We start from the raw sequence: 21,222 nt of genomic DNA on the forward strand, positions 1-21,222 counted from the left end.
ACAAACAAACAAAAACCAACGCTCTGATGTTTGAAGAATTTAAAAACAAAAACAAAAAAACATCAGAATATACAAGGGAACCTTTCGTTTGATCGACCTCGAAAAGAAAAAGATACACTGACACACAATCAACACAACATTTACTTCTTTATTGTTCAGTTTTCAACTCAGTTTTGCTCACACGATCTCGGAAGAAACGGTACATTCTAGTATTCTTCGTCTCCTTCCTCCTCGCCTTCAGCGTCAACAGAATCCACGCCAACTTCTTCATAATCCTTCTCCAATGCAGCCAAATCTTCACGAGCCTCAGAGAACTCTCCTTCTTCCATACCCTCACCCACGTACCAGTGGACAAACGCACGTTTGGCGTACATCAGATCAAACTTGTGATCCAGACGGGCCCAGGCCTCAGCAATAGCTGTGGTGTTACTCAACATACACACAGCACGCTGAACCTTGGCCAGATCACCACCAGGAACAACTGTGGGGGGCTGGTAGTTGATTCCAACCTGAAAAATACCATTGGAAAAGTTAGATTTTCCGATTTTCTTGTCTTTAATCATCTGATATACTATGCGTTTAAGTTGTGATGGTCGATCGGCGTTCTACCAAAACACTGTAACTAGTCACCCTACCACCCCTAATGCGATAAAGAATTGAGTTTGCAATAACCTTAAAGCCAGTTGGGCACCAGTCCACAAACTGAATGGTTCTCTTAGTCTTGATTGTTGCAATAGCTGCGTTCACATCCTTTGGTACCACATCACCACGGAACAGCAGACAGCAAGCCATGTATTTGCCATGACGTGGGTCACACTTCACCATCTGATTGGCTGGCTCAAAACAGGCATTGGTGATTTCAGCAACAGTCAACTGCTCATGATAGGCTTTCTCAGCAGAGATAACAGGAGCGTAAGTGGCCAGTGGGAAGTGAATACGTGGATATGGCACCAAGTTGGTCTACAAGAAACAAAACAGGTATCCGTCATTGACTGAACCCTAGATATTCGAAGATGATGTAATTTTCTTAGACGCGATAGAAACGTACCTGAAACTCAGTCAAATCGACGTTCAGAGCACCATCAAAGCGGAGTGAAGCTGTGATGGAAGACACAATCTGACCAATCAGTCGGTTCAGGTTGGTGTAAGTTGGTCTTTCAATGTCCAAGTTACGACGGCAGATGTCATAGATGGCTTCATTGTCCACCATGAAGGCACAGTCAGAATGTTCCAGGGTGGTGTGAGTTGTCAGAATGGAGTTGTATGGTTCCACCACTGCTGTTGCAATCTGAGGAGCTGGGTAAATGGCGAACTCCAGTTTGGATTTCTTGCCATAATCAACAGACAGACGCTCCATAAGCAGAGATGTGAAGCCAGAGCCAGTACCTCCACCAAAGGAATGGAAGATGAGAAAGCCTTGCAAGCCAGTGCACTGGTCAGCCTGATGAGAAAGACGATATTTAGAAATGATGTACTCACCAAAAAGCAATGTTAAACAAACGTTTATTGGAATTGATAGATTTTGTATCACTTACCAGTTTTCTGATTCTGTCGAGAACAATATCAATCATTTCTTTCCCAACAGTGTAGTGGCCACGAGCATAGTTATTAGCAGCATCCTCTTTGCCTGTCATCAACTGCTCTGGATGAAAGAGCTGTCTGTATGTTCCAGTACGGACCTCATCTGTAACGAGTAAATGTTAAACTTAGAATTTTTGTTGAGTAATAAAACAAACAAAAGAAAACCACTTAGTTGGAGATTAGTGCAGCTTCAATAGGCATAGTTCAGGAAGGTTTTTATTTCGTCGCTCCACGGATAAATTGTCGGAACTTCTGTAAGAGGGGCACTTTGTAATTCAAATTGGTAATTGTAAGTTCTAATCCGAAGCAACTACAAGCTTCCTTTACGCAAACAAAAGAAGCAACCAAGTTTTCCGCCGCGAGAGATTGGTAATATATGCCCATATGAAACTAAAAGCAAAGCACAAAAGGCACCGGCAGAGAATTTTGCGTTGTATAAAGGAAAATAATGAATTTTATTGTTTGTCTGACCGTTGAGGGTCGCGCTGCGTTACGCTTGGCTGGCAAGGACGTGTTCCCGCCGAATATTTTAAATGACAGTTGACATATCCTGTTGTGTTCCATCTCCCGCCTCCGGCCTACAGTGTAGTAACATTTATGACGGTTCAAAGTTAGGCTTCGGTCTTCTTTCGCCCCTTTTAAGGAAACGAATGAAAAACAGTTTTGACCAGGGAAAAATAAAGGCGTTTGAGTCGAATTCGAAAGTTTTCGTGACCCAAAAGTCTCGGACGAACAACAAGATATTCATGTCTCTTCGGATTGGTAAGGACTCAATCTCATTGTCAGAGAACAAATTGTCAATCACTTACGTGGCACACAATGAAAGCTCAAAGCCATAGAAACGGTTCGTTTACTCCGACAAATAAACTCGTTTTGGTTTATTATGGGCTAAATTATAACTTTTTTTTTCGAACTTGCAGTTTTACACCCTCAAGCGACGAGGTTTTTCGTTAACCAACACATGGCACACGCCGATTCAAAGACGATCACATTTCAAATTCTTGTCATTTGAAGAAGGAAATATTTTCTTCAAATAATCCTAGAAGTTGAAAAGACCTTAGCTGCTGTCTTCGTTCGGTTTTTACGCTTCTTTTACACTTCTGAAAGCGCCCTTACATGATTTTGTTTCTGCCGATGTGACATAGCGTGGCGAACTTTCACAGGCTGGTTTGCCAAGCAAGGTCATGCAGCACTCACTGCATGTGGTCTTGAGACAATGGCGGCCAAGAATTTGCCGAGGCTAGCGGAGGGCGTATTTAACAGTACTGGATTGGTTTGGTAGATCGTCTGCGTTGGAAGAGCATCAACTTTATATTTAGAAAGTTAGGAAACAAATTTAAGATGGCTAGACTCATCAGTCTTAAGTGCTTTATAGAATGAGAACATTATAATGACAAATTTTCAGTGAAATTTTAGCGACCAGTAGCTTAGTGCTATAGAACGCGGAAAATTACAATTTTTAGCGACTGCTGGGTTCGGTGTTCGTATAAGTTACCTTGTATTCTGTAGTTAAGTAAAAGGAAAAAAATATCACAGCTATATGAAGAGATTAAGATCAACTTTACACATTTTGATAACGAACGGCGGTTTTGTTTACTCACCAACAACAGTCGGCTCCAAGTCAACGAACACGGCGCGAGGAACGTGTTTTCCCGCTCCAGTCTCGCTGAAAAACGTGTTAAAGGAATCGTCTCCTCCGCCGATAGTCTTGTCGCTCGGCATCTGGCCATCAGGCTGAATTCCATGTTCCAAGCAGTACAACTCCCAGCAAGCATTTCCGATCTGAACACCGGCTTGGCCAACGTGGACAGAGATACATTCACGCTAAAACGAGACAAGGCGCTTAAAATTTACAACTCGTAACTTTGCTTATACATTGATAATGCTACACGCATTTACTTTGTGTAGGTTTGCGTTTGAATGAGAAACGAGGAGGACATTAGAAATCCACAGCTTTTAACTAAGTCGAAAGGTCATGAAGACGATTTCAAATTGCGAAAGCGCGGACTACTGTACATTTTTAACGACTCATTGAGCGCCCTTGTAATTTAGGATCTATATCAAGAGAAAACTTACCATTTTGATGAAAGATTATTGGTAAACGACGACTTTTAGAACGGTTGTTAAAGTCTCCTTTCGAAAGGTAACGGCTTTCTATCGAAGACAGTCAACGACACACTGAACTTCAGCAACTAACGATTATCTGTTTACTCCGCTCTTTTATGAAAGGATGTGGCTGCAACCATAGCAACCACATTGTGATGGACACGTTGACATTTTTGACAACTGTGTGGCAAAATGTTTGTTACACGTGCTCGGTTGAGAAACTTTTTATGTCGTGAAAAAATTACGAAACAGACGCTGCTTTTTCAGGTCTAAAACTGAGCAGTCTTTAAAAACTTCACTACATCGTCATAAATCGATCTTTTAAAACATACACTATGGAATACATGCATGGCTGATTACTGAAACAATAGCGGTTCGCAACGGTCGTTGACATTTATCCGTCGCTAGAAAACAGACCCGCTGAGTTGAAACCAGTTGAGCAGGTTTAGTTTAGTCGCGTGATCGGGTGGGAGGGGGAGGGCAACCTCGTTCCCAGGGCCTTTTCCCTAGCTGGTACGGTCCGTAGCACAGCTGTTCAGTTCCCGTTGAAGCACAGGCTGCCCAAGCTCAAGCTGTGAGTTGTGGTGATCATCTTGCGTAATAACCGTCACGGCGCAAATTTAAGAGTTTGTATGGGAATATTTACGATCGGGTTTAGGAGGTAAAATTTCCGAAAATTTCTGAATAAAAATTACATACCTTGTTTATACGGTGTACTGTTTGTTGTTTCTCTGTCTCCTTTTGCTGATTGGAGGTCATTTCAGCGAGTTATCATTTCCCGGGTTTCACATTCTCTTAGGAGTGTGAAACCCGGGAAACGATAACTCGCTAAATATTCCCATACAAACTCTTAAATTTGCGCCGTGACGATTATTACGCAAGATGATCACCACAACTCACAGCTCGAGCTTGGGCGGCCTGTGGTTGAAGGTGCAAATTTTCAAGCTTCCGCCGCATAGGCTTGGACAAATTCTGCCAGCAGAATTTTCGAGCATAACTCGCTACCTATACCGTTTTTACGAGTGGAGGATCAAGAATTGAAACAAAATACGAAAAAAAAAAAATTAGTGAGCAAACTGTGAATACATAACGTGATAACGACTGAAAGAAAAATTTAAGAAACTAAATCAGTCAAAACCTAGCATTGTGCATGTATTCCACTGAAATATCGCATACCTCGGCGGCATTCAACTGAATCCACACAAGCAGTGTCTTGATGGACTGTTCACAATTCCCCCTGGGATTTTCGAGACTCAGGTACACTTCCATCGAACTGCCGCCATCTTGGATTGTAAAGGCGAGCGTAACCTGGGGAGAGTGTCTAAACTACCGAGGGGGGCCCTTGTCAGGGTACGTTGATCCTCCCCACTCCCGCTCCTCTCGGTATTTAGACGCTCTCTCCAGGTTGCGCTCGGCTTTACAATCCAAGATGGCGGCAGTTCGATCAAAGCCTACGAGCCTCGAAAATTACTCGAAAATAGGGGACTATGATCAGTCTAGTGTTTTGAAAGCTAGTTGCATAATTTTAATCGAGCTGAGAATGGCATCTAGCTTTATTTTATCTAGCTTTGTACCGAGCAGAATTCAAGCCGAGCTGCAAGTGTTGCCAGCAGACATGACAGGAGAGTAACAATTTACTAGGAGAATTTATCCAGGCAAGTATGGCTAACAGTAGTGGATCGTGGGTCGTCTATTTCAGTAGCCTGTAGAATAGGCGATATTCATTTTACTTATTTTATTTTTGTATTTATTTTTTTGCGTTTTTCTCTTCGAGAGTCCTCGCACTTCACGCTCACCTCGTGGTTGCCTCCGCTCGCCTGAAAAACGCAAAAAATATAACGCTAGCCCGTGTAGAGCCGTCCCCTCCCCTCCGGAAAAATTGGGGAAAGACACTCTCTCCCCGATTTTTCCGGAGGGGAGGGGGAGGGGGCTGTACACAGGCTATATGAGGCCTGTTCTGCAGGCTACAATTTCAAGAGCAAGGGTGCAGGGAATTTACATCCTCCTGATGCCAACGGTGACGTAATAATTGCTCAGAGCAAACTGTCAATCAACATACTTCTGAACCAGTAGGAATAGCCGATTTGACGGTAATAACGTGCGAGTTACCAAATTTAGAACTTTCAGATTTGGCATGCCGGTATTCAGTTAGAAATTTCAAGGTTTGGCATGCAAATTTAGAAAAATTACGATTTGGCATGCAAAATGATTTTGAAATTTCATGATCTGGTTTTTCTGATCATGTAGTGAAGAACTTTAAAACTTGATAAAATAATTTCAAGATTTCACATGCAGAGGTAGCTCCCAAGTGCGATATAAGGAGAAGAATTAAGAAATATAAAAAAAATTCATTTCAGAGAAACACTAATTTACTGACTTATACTAACAACAACAATGACGCTGATTGTTATTGTGTTACCGGCTGAAGTCATGCATTTGCCGGGCATCTGAACATCTGCCCGTGGCAATTACGGCAGGATGCTGCCCTCCAATTTAACAAATTAATAAAATACAAATGGGTGAACTTGTGTACCAACACGAAAACAATTTGCTCCCTGGAATATACGATTCTTTTCAAATATAAGTGACATACACCATTACTACACACGTTCGAGAACGAACTGAATCAAAATGTGCTTATACCGCAACCAAGAACTGACTTATACACCTTATGTAAAAATGCCTGACATTTTAATATTCTTTTGTTTGCATTCAAATTAGCCTTACTAACCTCGTTCAAGGGAAAATATTCTTTTGATTTTTCAACTCAAGAGCAAGGCTAATTTGAATGCAAACAAAAGAATATTAAATTGTCAGCCATTTTTGCATAGGGTCTATAAGTGCGGCAAATTCAGTCTTAGGTATGCTACTGCTGACTTTTGGAACAAAATATCTCTAAACACCAAGAATGCAGCATCTCTTCAAAGTTTTAGAAAAGAACTCAAAGGATATCTGCTAGCATCCGAAGCCTGAGAGTGAGTTCCTAATTAACTTCCTGTATGCACAGTTGTCTTTTTGTTTTTTTCATTACTTATTTTTTTTTTCAGGTACCTTTGCTACTACAACCTGATAATAAGATGCAAGATGGAAGACGCCTTTCCTTTATGTCCATCCACGCGTTAATTTTTTCAACTTTCAAAAGATCTTCTCGCAGTTTTAGAATGATTTTCTTTCTCTTGATACTGGCGTCCTGAAGACGTGGAGACGTCGAGGCTTTATAAGTTCATCTTTAACATTCACGTCTTTGGTGCTTTAGCAAATCTTATTTATTTATTCATTTATTTATTTATTTATTTATTTACAAGCAGATACTGGCTGAGCTAAAGTCGGGTATCAAAATACCCAATTGGACTTGTCTTGCGGTCATTCCTTGCATTTCGAAGGAACTTGCATTTGTCAAAACATCTCTTCAATTCTTCCTTAAACATCGGCATCCTATAACAATACACCACTGGGTTGACGACTGAATTGGTCAAATGTAACACAGTTGTTACCAGCATAACGATTCTTGAAATACAGTTCTGACACCACCCATCCAAAGTGTAAGTAACTGTAGCTGGAACCCAGCAAGCAAGAGACAAGCCTATCACTATAAAGAACGTTTTGGACAATTTAATGTTACGTTCCATGTTTCTCCTTCTTTGATTATCAAATATGAGAGGAGTGCGTCTTACTCGCGCTCGTATAATCATGTAGCTTGCACACACGACACAGAGGGATGACAAAATAGTCCCGTTTATTGGCACATAAGAGTATGTAGGACTTAAAACTTCAACAACTGATAGTATATAAAGCGTTCCGGCACCAATGCCGGCTACCCAGATGAATCCGATGCTTGAAAAATACACTCGGCTGCTAACTGTTCGGTGGTGAAGAGGCCACACAACAGCGTAAACACGTTCCAATGAAATAACGGCGAGTGAAAACACCGAAGAACACGAAAAGAAAATTTGTATAGATGACAAAACGTGGCTATAGTGAAAACTAAAAATTCGTTCTTTTAATCCTGAATAAGTGAACAGATATGGTTGAATCTGAGTTCCAAGTAAAACTATTTCCAACACACCCACGAGAAGATCAGCAACTGCGAGATTGATCAAAAGGTAACTTGCCTTCTGTAGAGTTCGTCGCTTTTTCCAAAACACGTAAATGGTTAATGTGTTCCCAATGCAAATGAGTATAGTCTCAATCGAAATAACAACGCAAAATACGATAAAAACTGCAGCAGAAGACATATCTTGTTAAATGCGTTTGTGGTTAAAATAACTCCAGCTCAATTCACTGAATCAGCCTGTAAATCAGAATCTGCTAGCTATGTGTTGTACAAAGTTTTGACCGGTTCCTGAAGAGGCAGGTGATTTAAAATTAATCAAGGAAGTGAAGGTTATTGTTTATTTAGTTTTTTTGTCTGTATATAGTGCTTACGATGCGCATTGAAAGTTAATGTACTCCTTTTTTCTTTCTGGCTGTAACTCGATTATCTACTCTTAAATTTCTCATGTTTTAATAGATTGCCACAGGCAGGGAGCTCAAGGCAATTCATTTTCATGTCACTCTGCAGTTAGTGTAAGTTTTAAAAATTGCTATGAAAAAATTAGTTTTGATCAGGCTGTTTATCGGATAATCTCGTCGTTACACTACTCATGGTGAAAACCAAAGCAAGACGGTTCTACTATCTCATTTCCATTTTAGCCGCATTTCAAAATTTTTAACGATGCAAGGCAACAGCAAGAGCGTAGCTATATATTTCCAGTGATTCTGTCTCATCGCGCAGAATGCTCGTAAAAATTTATTGTGCACGATAATATAATTGAAGTAAGACCGAAAAAGGACCCCGGGTAGAGGACCGATATTGGCCAAGTATAGCTCCCTTGCCCAATAATTTCAGAAGTGCCCAGGTTTTCATTTTCGTAAATTTGCCTAATTATTATAAAGTGACAAAATGCTGGCTCTGAAAATTCTCGATATTACACTGAGCTTTCTTTGTTTGCATACGCAAGAGTTTTTATCAGAAAATTAAAAAAAAATAGTACCTTCCACTTTTAACTGAATGTAAACAAAACCTGCAAGACAGGAAAGGTAAAGTACCAGGTGCAAACAAAATTTTTTAGAGATTATGAAAAGTATTGTGAAAACTCAATTTCCTTAGTAAAGACAACCTGTCTGATAAAATAAAAGGCCGTCACACAAGGGTGCTAGCACTTTGAATTTGCCTTATATACAATTTTAAAAGAATTGCTTGATATTGTTTGACTCTGTTTGGTATAATGACAAGAGAAAATAATTAATCTTAGTATAGCAAATTACTTTGCATTTGAGTTTATAAAGGTATAAACAAAAAGACATAAATGACAATTCAAACCAAAATCTGCAGTTTTACATTGAACCTCCGCCTATCTCATACGGTCGACACTTCTGGAAGCTTGCTAGGCGTCAAACATTCTGATTCTTAATTTTTTTAACATCTGTCCTCTCTTTAAGTGTCGAACCTTGCTACCAGTTAAAATCTATTATCAGGCAACTGCAAAGAGAAGACTTTGGCTCAGATTTACGCTATATGAAATGTCCAACGCAGTAACTTTGATATTTGTCGTTGTTGTCACAATCGAAACAATTTTGATCTGCATCGGGAATGCTTTCACAGTGTTCGTTTTCTGGAATCAAAGAGCTTCTCTCAAACGACCTTGCTATCTACTGATCAACCTCGCGGTCACTGATCTACTTGTAGGAGCAACTGAACTGATAATTACAGCAACAATAACCATACCTCAAGGAAAGGTTATCTTCGCTAATAAATGGGCGGCCATATTTGGCTCTTTCGCAAACATTTCCCTCCTATTTCTTCTTGTAATCTCGTTGGAGCGTGCTTATGCTGTGCTTTGGCCTCTTCGTCACAGAACGGCAAGCACTCAAACTTACATCATCAGCATTGTTTTAGTTTGGGTGACCGGCTTATGTATAATGACTGTGGTCTTTTTTACACTTAAAATAACCAAGAAGACTTCGTTTTTGATCATTAACTCAATGTTGTTTGTCTGTCTTTGTGTGATTTTGGCGACGTACATGACAATTAGAAATCGTCTACGGAACACGAATCCTGCAGTTGAAGCTCATAACAGGAAAACTATTGAACAGAATGTGAAATTGTCCAAAACTTTGTTCGTTGTCATTGGTTTGTCGTTTGCCTTTTGGCTTCCAGCGATAATCATGTACAGCACTTTAGTTTTGAAGGTTGAATATGCTGACGAAACTATAAAATTGATTTTAGTGTGGATAGCAGATATTCTACAATTCGGCAACTCACTTGTAAATCCAATCGTGTACAGTTATAGAATGCCCATGTTTAAAGCCACTATGAAGGAGTTGTTTAAAAACAGAGCGAATTCGAATTAATTGTACATGGATGTTTTACAATATCATAGATTGAATAAAAACAAAACAAAGCTAAGGATAATGAAACCTAACAGAGACCACAAGATGAAAACAAAAATAGTTTTCTTCACAAGAATTCACTATTGGAAGTCCTACAACCAAAGGAGAACAAGAAAGGAAAGCAGCGAAAACGAGAAAAATCAAAGATTACAACCCTTAAAGTTTTATCGAAGACAATACTTTAACTTTACTTGTATAATGCATGAGCGCGTTTAATTGAGAGATAATTTAAAATCTACATTGAATAATGACCTGAGTCTAAAATTAATGCTGATAGCATTCCTAGTCATTTAGACTGAAAATTCAAACAACTGGGAAAAAATAAATGGTTTTATTACTTGTAGTAAGTGACTTTCAAAAATTTCATCTTGAAAGAAAAAAGATGTAATATCCGTTGCATGTGAGTGAAAATTAATGAGTTATCCAGGTCAAATCTCTATTGTTGAAGGGAGTATAGAATCGCGTACAAATTGATTTTTCGTTGTATTATGCCGTCAATTTTTAATTGAAAACTTATTGACTAAAACTGAGCTCAAAGTGAATAACAAAAAGTTTGGGTATTGTCTTTGCTTCGTTGGTTGTAAGATCCTGTTGGCGGAAGACTCTTGTCACTTTTGAACACGCACACCTCGAGCAGAGCTTTTTGAACACGAACCTGCTCCTCTCCAAAGCAACCTTCATTTGAACTTTCGTGAAGAAACATGTTCACACCCAACAAGTAATCAAATCGAAATGATGCATGGTTAAAGAGACGGAATTCTGGTAATATCATCTCGGTCTAGAAGTGCTTTTAAAATGTGGACTACTGCCGCTAAGATCATCTGCAGTATCATGGTCCTTGAATGCGCAATAATTTTAATCGGAAATATTTTTACCATTTATGTTTTCTGGACTCATCGTAAACGACTGAAGCGAACTTCAATTCTTCTCATCAACTTGGCCGTCGCAGATCTTTTAGTAGGATTAACAGAGTTACCCGGTATAGCATCAGGGACAATTCCACAGCATTTTGAAAAAGGTAAAATGATGAAAGAAACCACACATGACAACATGACGGTCATAATTCCAACGATGTTTTCATTAACGTCCTTATTTTGCCTTGTTCTAATTTCCTTGGAGCGTGCTTATGCGGTTATTTGGCCTCTTCGGCATCGAGTCGCCAGCACAAAGATGTACATATGTGGCACTGCTGTTGTTTGGGTGGGTGGTGTAACGGTGGCAACTTTGCTTTCGCTTAATTCATTCAAAGTGTTCGGTTATACTTATACAATGGTGCCCGTCTGCATCATGCAGTTTTCATCTCTCGTAATAATCTGCATCAGTTACTTGAGTATTCGAACAAGACTTCAATTCAGAGCGATTCCAGCCGCAAAACATCAAAACAGACAAAATAACGAGGAACAGAACATGAAGTTGTCAAGAACCTTGTTTATTGTTATAGCGGCGTCATTTGTTTGCTGGCTCCCAGGAAGTGTATCGTATTTTATCTATGTTTTCTGTGAGTGTGAATTTTCAGTTCCACTACTTTATAGTGGAACACTTTTTAATATAGGCAGTTCCATTGTTAATCCAGTCATATATAGCTTTAGAATGCCCATCTTTAAAGAAATGCTTAAAAGGTTGAAACCGAGAAGGGCATCAAGGAAGTACAGTGTCAATTAAACTTTGAGCTCGAGCCTCCTGAAGAACAAAAATCTGAACTTTCTCCTTGTGTTCCCTGCAAGTTGGGAGCTAATGTGTGTATTCGAACGTTTTCTGGATTATCTGTTTTACTAGTATCAACATTATTCAGTTTCTCACAAATCTCGATTTGGTAGAACTGAGGAAGGATTGATGCGGCTGCTTGATTTCGTTGTCAAGGTTTTCGATTGAGGCTGGTCGCCTAATGATGAGTACGTTTGATATTGTGAATATATTTATAGCTTACTATTTATTAATTTTATCTAGTGAGAAACAGTAACCTCATCTTATTCCCACCTTCACTGGTGCAGTGGTTAAAGCTACGATAGGTCGATGGTTTAAGGTTAAGGTTAATGCGTATGGATCCCCCTCTGCACTGTCGTATTGTGAATTCTTACTCAGCACACGACATAAATGGGTCACAATACTGGGAGGTAACCCTCCAATGGACACTCATCGCATCTAGGAGGGGGAGGGAACTAATTAAAACTTCCATTTACTCCAAAAAACCGGGTTAAGCCCAAAAGTGCTTTTTAATGAAAGCAAGGCCTGAGCTGATTCATAATCAGTGTGCACTCTGTACTGCTACAACAGTGAAACCTTGATCCTAGGCGGTCTCAGGTCCATCACTCTTAGTTGAGCGTGGGATCTCGAATCCGTCTCAAAATCCTTCTACCATAAGTGTTGGTGCAACAAGTATGTACTATAGTATCGTAGAGGATTGATATAAAAATAAATATCAAAAAGTATAGTATGGCGTCTTAAGTTGAATTACACTGGATTAAAAGGAAATCAGTACAAAAGATAGATGTTGTAGAATTATCCATTTGTGCCACCGTGTGTATTGGCAGCTACTAATATAAATTATTAAAAAATGGATCATTGCATAATGCAATTCTTGGGATTTGATTGGCTTAGCGGCCATGGTATATAAGCTATAAATATACAATGCCCGAGAAATAGCGACCATTAAATTGTCTTCTGGTTGTTCTTGCAAAGTGAAATGAGTAAGACCTACCAATCTTTTTTGATTTTTTTAATAAAATAAAACAATTCTTCCTATCACGCTTGTTCGATATGAGATGATTTTAGCCAACTCGACGCTAAGCTCTTCCTTGGCTATTACTTAATTATCACATTTCAATTTTTATTGACTACTTTGGTCAGTCAGCACGGACGGGCAGATATTTGTTTCAGTTAAATACCTTCGTTGTTAAATTGCTCGGTTCATGTGTTAAACAAATTTTACAAGGAAATTAATTCCTTCAATTCCTCTCGTGCTTTTCCGATGAACGGCACTGCTTGCTAGAGAGAAAAATGCTTTGTTGTTGCGAAGAAACAAAGCCTAAAGCAATACCTTTCAGAATAACACCGCCTCAGATCAACAGAATACACACCTACCGACACACCCTTACTCCCTTGTTCGCAGTTATGTTGTGGTTTTTGGTTTTTTTTTTTTAGTGTTTTAGAATTTTCGGCCAATGACGCATTATTTTGTGAATTTTTCTTCAACCTTAGTCTACTTCTAGCTAGCCTTAAGTCATACAACAACGCAGTAGAAATTCGATATAACTCATTAATCTGGCGTATATAAAAGAGGACGACAAGATATTGAACATATATAAATCCACAAATATAATGAGTAATATTTTTATCAAAAAACTATGTTAGTTAATTAAAGGACTTAAAGGACTTGAATGAAATAAAGAATGTCACGCCGTTCCGCTGCTTAATTTACTTTCAGTACACATAGGCTTCATGGGGTTATTTTGAGCCCACCTGAGCACTATATACAGACAAACAAACTAAATAAACAATAACCTTCACTTCCTTGATTAATTTTAAATCACCTGCTTCGTCAGCCGGGAACAGTCAAGGCTTTGCACAACAAACTGCTATCAGATTCTGATTTATCGGCCATTTTGACATCAAACGCATTTAACTAACAAGACATGTCTTCTGCAGTTTTTATCGTATTTTGTGTTGTTCTTTCCATTGAAGATTTCCTTATTTGCACTGGGAACACATTCACTATTTACGTGTTTTGGAAAAAGCGACGAACTCTACAGAAGGCAAGTTACCTTTTGATCAATCTCGCAGTTGCTGATCTTCTCGTGGGTGTGTTGCAGATAATTTCGCTTGCAACTCAGATTCAACCATATTTGTTCAATTATCCAGAATTTAATATCCACATTTCTAATTCTCGGAAAAGGCACTTTTTGACATGTATACAAATTACATTCGCGTGTTCTTCTGTGTTTTCACTCGCCGTTATTTCGCTGGAACGTGTTTACGCTGTTGTGTGGCCTCTTCACCACCGAACAGTTAGCAGCCGAGTGTATTTTACAAGCATCAGATTCATCTGGGCAGCCGGCATTGGTGCCGGAACGCTTTATTTACTATCAGTTGTTGAAGTTTTAAGTCCTATATACTCTGAGGTGCCGATAAACGTGACTATTTTGTCATCCCTCTGTGTCGTGTGTGCAAGCTACATGATTATACGAACGCAAGTAAGACGCACTCCTCTCATATTTGATAATCAAAGAAGGAGAAACATGGAACGTAACATAAAATTATCAAACACGTTGTTTATCATGATAAGTTTGTCTCTTATATGCTGGGTTCCAGCTACAGTTACTTACACTTTGGATAGGTGGTGTCAGTACTGTTTTTCAAGAATCGTTATGCTGGTAACACTTGTTCTACAAATGGCTAATTCAATCGTCAACCCAGTGGTGTATTGTTATAGAATGCCGATGTTTGACCAATTGCAGATGCAATTTCCTTCGACATGCTAGGATTGACGGGATAGGTCAGCTTGAGTATTTTGATACCCGACTTTAGCGCAGCAAGTACTGGCTTGTAAAATAAATGAAGAAAGAAATAACTGAGATAAATAGATAGATAGTTTATTAAGTTTATCCCATTGCAGCCATAAGACTGAATTATGTATATGAACTTTACAAGGTAAAAGTAATTAAGACAAAAGGCAAAATGATTAAATATAGCTATAGAGTCGAATGAAAACTCTTTACAATTACTATACATTAAACTTTATTTGGTCTGTTCGTCCTACAGATGAGAAAGTTAAAATTTTGAATTCTTCTTCAAATTTACATTATTCTGTGAGTTAAAATCAACAGAATGAAGATTGTACAAATTGTAACTAGTATTTGGACATATCTCCTTAACTAGCCTAGATGTCAGGGACTCTGCGATCGATTAAGTAACTAGTGTTTAATGCGCCTGAAATAAATAAATAAATAAATAAATACGAAGTTGTTTACAAAGTTAATGTCTCATTGGAATTATTAAAAACTGACTCATTAGATAACGCCGTTCTAGAATTTAATTGGTTTGACGGCCACGGTATTAGACCATTTTACCATGCCCCACAAAAATAGTAAGAGAACGTGTCAGGGGGAAAAGAAAGCAATATTTATTAACCTTTCCCGGTTTTTTTTTTTGTCAATAAAACAAGTATTCCACTCGTATCGTGCTTGTTGGATACGAGATGATCATACTGGCAACGAGGCACGCTATCTAAAAAGTATCATGTTGTATCCAACCCGCGCTCGTGGAGTAATTATTGTTAATTATAGTTAATGTTGAAAACCTTCAATGTCGTGAAGTTCCCTAGTTTCAGTCATGATCTTAAAGGGGCATTATCACGGGAATTTTGATAAAATTTACATGGAGGGAGGATGATCCTAGCACTAGGAAGATCCTAGAAGGAGGATCATCCTAGCGCCATATGTTTTCTGTATTCAGTTTACATGAAAAAGGTTGCACTTGCCCTAGCGCTAGGATCTTCTTAGAGGTAGCAACTATGAAGATCCTAGCACCATATAAACTTCCATCGCTTGGAAGCCGTCCTAGTGCTAGGAACGAAAAAGAACAAACATGGCGGCAGCCGGGCGTTCAGCTGCTAAAGGCAGACAATTTTTTCTCTTTTCATTCTCCACTTGGTAACCACTTCGACCGAAATTTCAGCATGTAAACTAAACAAAAAGTTGTTTCGCCTTCTAGGATCTTCCTAGGGCTAGGGTCTTCCTCCCTCCATCTAAAAAGCCCCTAAGCAGGTGTATGATAAAGCAGCCTTGCTCAAACATGAAATTGTTTTTAGTACACAAATTCTTTTCTACTTCTACTCTGTAAAATTTCAATACGTGAATGAAAAACAAAACCAACGATAAAGTGAATATTCAAGATGCCACATCAATGTGGAAGAAACAGATCATTTTTTTTAATCAAAAAGCTGTTTGAATACTAAAGCTTTTTGCAATTGAAATTGAATGTTCTTCTGATCTATAAAATTATTAGTTTTTCAAAATTCCCATCAAGTTTAATGCGCCGTCGGATATTACATCTTCAATGTTCAGTTTAGATTTATCGGCATTTAGCACTCATTGTTCGATAATATTTGCAATATTTACGGGAATCGCAACTCGAAAGCGAACAAGGATCAGAGGTGTAATATGTGGATCTGCCCTTGTCAACTAATTGTGATTTCGACGGTTGGATAAATAAAGCTGAGAACGTTTACGACTACAATTTGAAAAACTTCAACGAGTCGGGAAACTCACATAATTAATAAATAAAAAATTAATAAAGAAGTTCTTTGGAAGATCTATGATCTATAAGACATCTTTCTACACTAGTTTCTTTTCTTTTCTGTTGTCTGAGTGCCATCGGTGAATGGAAAAGTTCTCCTATTCACGGGCAAGGCTAAACGTCCGACCTTCTTTTTTAGTGACTAGTTTAATAAGGCTTCCTCCGAGTAGTTTTGAGTTCTGAAGTTTTCAACGTGCCTGATTCAATGTAGTACTATATACTTTCTTCTAGTTGTAGCTACCATCTAAGGTATTTACCGTTATTTTACCGTTTTACAGAAAAGGTACTAGTATATTCATAAGCTTCTTATAGTATTCTACATTAACTTTAATTTTATTTTACAACTGATCATGTTGTGTTTAAGCCAGAGACACGGCTCGACCGCGGAAGACCATTGCAAAATCGTCTCTAAATAGAGCTAAGTATATAGCTGCATAATTATCTGTACTTTACCGCTGAGTGAAGCCCTCTGAACTTGATCAGATCTCTCCTTAATCTCTTGCTACAAAAATAAAAAATAAAAAAATGAAAACGTGAAACCATAATTATTGGAAAACAAATTTAGAGTGATTGTCATTATTCTTAATATGTAAAACAGTGGCTGAGAGCTTGTTGTCGAACGCAGATTGCAAGATGTCACTGAGCGGACAAATAAGTTTCGAGTCTACTAAAGATATATTGAATTAATTTTAAATAAGTTCGCTGTGTTTTTGAACAGCTTCTTCATGGCGGCTTTAAACATGGGCATTCTATAACTGTACACGATTGAATTCACGAGTGAGTTCGCAAACAGTAGAATACTTGCTATCAGCATTAAAATTTTGCTAGCACATTCAACGTACAAAGCCATGACTGTGTACATCGTTATCACTGGAAGCCAAAAGGCGAACGACAAGCCGAACGACAAACAGAGTTTTGGACAATTTCACATTCTGTTCAATAGTTTTCCTGTTATGAGCTTCAACTGCAGGATTCGTGTTCCGAAGACGCTTTCTAATTGTCATGTACGTCGCCAAAATCACGCAAAGAGAGACAAACAACATTGACTTAATGATGAAAAACGAAGTCTTCTTGGTTACTTTGTTATTAAGTGTAAAAAAGACCACAGTCATTATACATAAGCCGGTCACCCAAACTAAAAGAATGCTGATGATGTAAGTTTGAGTGCTTGCCACTCTGTGACGAAGAGGCCAAAGCACAGCATAAGCGCGCTCCAAAGAGATTGCATGAAGTAATAAGAGGGACAATTTCACATTCTGTTCGATACTTTTCCTGTTTTGAGCTTCAACTGCACTTTAAACAAGCAGCAGCCTTAAAAAGTTTAAGGTGGAAAGCTTAACAATTTTAATGTCTACGCTTATTTCCATTATAGTTCTATTATTTTACCGGAATTTTAAACAACTAGAATGTTAGGAATCCGATTTTCTCTATATGACCCATCAACAATTCTCTCAATACGTTCTTCAGTAAATTTGGGCGAACCGCAATTGTAGTTAAGATCTCAACTGCCTCTTAGTAACTTCACGACAACTGTCCCCATGGATTATTGTTCCATTTCTCACTGGCATACATGCAATTTGCTGACGATACCCAATCCAGCCATGTGCAGAGTTTGCTTTTTGGCTTTCAGTTTTGGTTCTATCATGTAGTTTTCAGTTCTACGTAGTGTCAGCCTTGCCTCATTGTTTTCATTTCTACTCAGTTTGGTTGATTAGAGTAGTTACTAGCTCCTACGCCGTATACCAGCAGCATTTTCGTTCATGGTCTTCTGCCACCAGTATTAACTTATAAACTTCACCTATCACCCTGATTAAACATTTTCACTGTTAATGACATATATACTCAGGAAGTTTTGTTTATTTATTTATTTATTTATTTATTTATTTGAATACATACATTAAAGATAAACTTATAAAACCTCCATGTTTCGACGTCTTCATGACGCCATTATCAAGAGAAAGATAATTCATCTAAGATTGCAAGAAGACCTATTGAAAGTTGAAAAATTTAACATAAGGTATTCAAGAAAGACCTTGGCACGAATAGAGTCGGTTTGCACGTTAACGTTTAAACCGGGACAAGCTTACGTATAAAAAGCATCTCTTTGACGAGGCAGTCAAACTTGTTTTTGCACTTGGCAAGCACGCGAAACTAACTAACTAAGTTCCAACAAGAGAAACTAAGGAGACAGAGAGGGAAACTAGGGGTGTTCGCTGGGATTGATGATGATGATGATGATGGGATCGTCTAAGCAGAAGTCAGTTTCCCGAGACGAAAACAGACTTCCGTTTCCACGACGTAGGAAAAAATAGCTTAATTAAAGCCGCCGTTACACGTTGAAACTTTTAGCTGAAACTTGCGTGCAACGGCAAACGAGACAAGTTTCACGAAGTGGTGTTACACGGTGAAACTCTTGCTTTTTCACCACTGCGACCGTTGCGAGCCGTTGCAGAAGTAGAAACCGGTTCTACTTTGCGTGAAAATTGTCTCGCAACGGAAGTTCGAAAACGTTTCACGAAACCGACCATGTTACACGGCGCAACGCCTGCTGAAACTTGTTTCGCAGCGCCGTTGCACACAAGTTTCAGCTAAAAGTTTCAACGTGTAACGGCGGCTTAAAATTCACATATCACAAGGGCTACACTTGGGGTCTCCCTCTCTGTCCCCTTATTTTCTCTTGGTTCGAAGGAACCAAGCCATTGTGTTTATTCTTGTAGTGTTTGTAGATGGAGGACACCTTTCTTTTATGTTCATCTAAGCGTTATTTTTTTCAATTTTCAATAGGTCTTCTTGCAATCTTAGAATGATTATCTTTCTCTTGGTACTGGCGTCCTGAAGACGTGGAAACGTCGAGGCTTTATAAGTTTATCTTTAATATTCACGTCTTTGCCGCTTTAGCAGATCTTATTTATTTATTTATTTATTTATTTATTATTTTTTATTTATTCATTTATTTGTTTACAAGGAGATACTAGCTGAGCTAAAGTCGGGTATCAAAATACCCAACTGGACTTGTCTTGCGGTCATTCCTTGCATTTCGAAGGAACTTGCATTTGTCAAAACATCTCTTCAATTCTTCCTTAAACATCGGCATCCTATAACAATACACCACTGGGTTGACGACTGAATTGGCCAAATGTAACACAATTGTTACCAGCATAACGATTCTTGAAATACAATTCTCACACATCCTATCCAAAGTATAAGTAACTGTAGGTGGAACCCAGCAAGCAAGAGACAAACCTATCACGATAAAGAACGTTTTGGACAATTTAATGTTACGTTCCATGTTTCTCCTTCTTTGATGATCAAATACGAGAGGAGTGCGTCTAACTCGCGCTCGTATAATCATGTAGCTTACACACACGACACATAGGGATGACAAAATAGTCCCGTTTATTGGCACTCCAGTGTATGTAGGACTTAAAACTCCAACAGCTGATAGCATATAAAACGCTCCGGCCCCAATGCCGGCTGCCCAGATAAATCCGATGCTTGAAAAATACACGCGGCTGCTAACTGTTCGGCGGTGAAGAGGCCACACAACGGCGTAAACACGTTCCAATGAAATAACGGCGAGTGAAAACACCGAAGAACACTCAAATACAATTTGTATAGATGACAAAACGTGGCTATAGTGAAAACTAAAACTTCGTTCTTTTAATCCTGAATAAGTGAACAAATATGGTTGAATCTGAGTTCCAAGTAAAACTATTTCCAAGACACCCACGAAAAGATCAGCAACTGCGAGATTGATCAAAAGGTAACTTGCCTTCTGTAGAGTTCGTCGCTTTTTCCAAAACACGTAAATGGTTAATGTGTTCCCAATGCAAATGAGTAAAGTCTCAATCGAAATAACAACGCAAAATACGATAAAAACTGCAGCAGAAGACATATCTTGTTAAATGCGTTTTTGGTCAAAATAAGTCCAGCTCAATTCACTGAATCAGTCGGTAAGTCAGAATCTGCTAGCTGTGTGTTGTTTTGACCGTTCCTAACGAAGCAGGTGATTTAAAATTAATCAAGGTAGTGAAATACAATGTTGTTGTTTATTTAGTTTGTTTGTCTGTATATAGTGCTTATGGTGCGCATTGAAAGTTAATGAAGTAGCCGAGAACAGCATGACATTCCCAATTTCCTACTGAATACTCTGGCTTAAGTCCTTTCACTTTGACATGTTTGATCGCTTTTAAAGAAGGTACAGAAGTTAGTCTTCTTGATGTACGTTCATTGTACTCCTCTTTTCTATCCTATTTCGATTATCTACTCTTGAGTTTCTCATGTTTTATCATATTGCCACAGGTCAGGAGCTCAAGGCAATTTATTTTCATGTCACTCTACAGTTACCGCAAGTTTGAACATTTTGCTCATTTTAAAACGTATTTTTGATCAGGCTGTTTATCGGATAATCTCGTCGTTAAACCACTGAGAGCAAAACCAAAGCAAGACGGTTTCCACTATCTCATTTCAATTTTCACATTTCAAAATTTTTAACGATGCAACGCAACAGTAAGAGCGTAGCTATTTCCAGTGATTCTGTTGCATCGCGCAGAATGATCGGAAACATTTAGTGTGCGGCACGATAATAAAGTGGAAGTAAGACTGAAAAAGGACCCAGGGTAAAGGACCGATATTGGCCAAGTAAAGCTCCCTTGCCCCAAAATTTTGGAAGAGCCCAGGTTTTTATTTTCGAAACGTCGCCTAATTATTATAAAGCGACAAAATGTTGGCTCTGAAAATTCTCGATAATACACTGAGCTTTCTTTGTTTGCATACGCAGGCCATTTTGAAGAGTTTTGATCAGAAAAT

At 38.7% G+C, this 21,222-nt stretch overlaps 1 protein-coding gene and 1 pseudogene across 1 annotated transcript; both read right to left on the reverse strand.

Annotated features, from left to right (window-relative positions):
* Window positions 1-128: 128 nt before the first annotated feature.
* On the reverse strand, window positions 129-4,056 carry LOC146474246 (tubulin alpha-2/alpha-4 chain-like). The gene is made up of 6 exons (XM_085117541.1): window positions 3,658-4,056; window positions 3,183-3,405; window positions 1,536-1,684; window positions 1,049-1,441; window positions 673-960; window positions 129-509 (listed from the first exon to the last, which is right to left on the reverse strand). Exons 1-6 carry the CDS (start codon window positions 3,658-3,660, stop codon window positions 207-209), a joined length of 1,359 nt encoding a protein of 452 aa, XP_084973667.1. The 5' UTR covers window positions 3,661-4,056; the 3' UTR covers window positions 129-206.
* Window positions 4,057-17,080: 13,024 nt separating this feature from the next.
* On the reverse strand, window positions 17,081-19,507 carry LOC146474247 (uncharacterized; annotated as a pseudogene).
* Window positions 19,508-21,222: the final 1,715 nt, after the last annotated feature.

This window comes from Pavona decussata, unplaced genomic scaffold, assembly GCF_977016875.1.
Source record: "Pavona decussata unplaced genomic scaffold, jaPavDecu1.1 SCAFFOLD_91, whole genome shotgun sequence".
NCBI lineage: Eukaryota > Metazoa > Cnidaria > Anthozoa > Scleractinia > Agariciidae > Pavona > Pavona decussata.

Excerpts from the sequence above, each read along its gene's own strand:
- LOC146474246 (XM_085117541.1), bottom strand. Across the intron at positions 1,442-1,535 it reads TCGACAGAATCAGAAAACTG|GCTGACCAGTGCACTGGCTT; the intron begins GTAAGTGATACA and ends CTTTCTCATCAG. Across the intron at positions 961-1,048 it reads TCGATTTGACTGAGTTTCAG|ACCAACTTGGTGCCATATCC; the intron begins GTACGTTTCTAT and ends TGTTTCTTGTAG.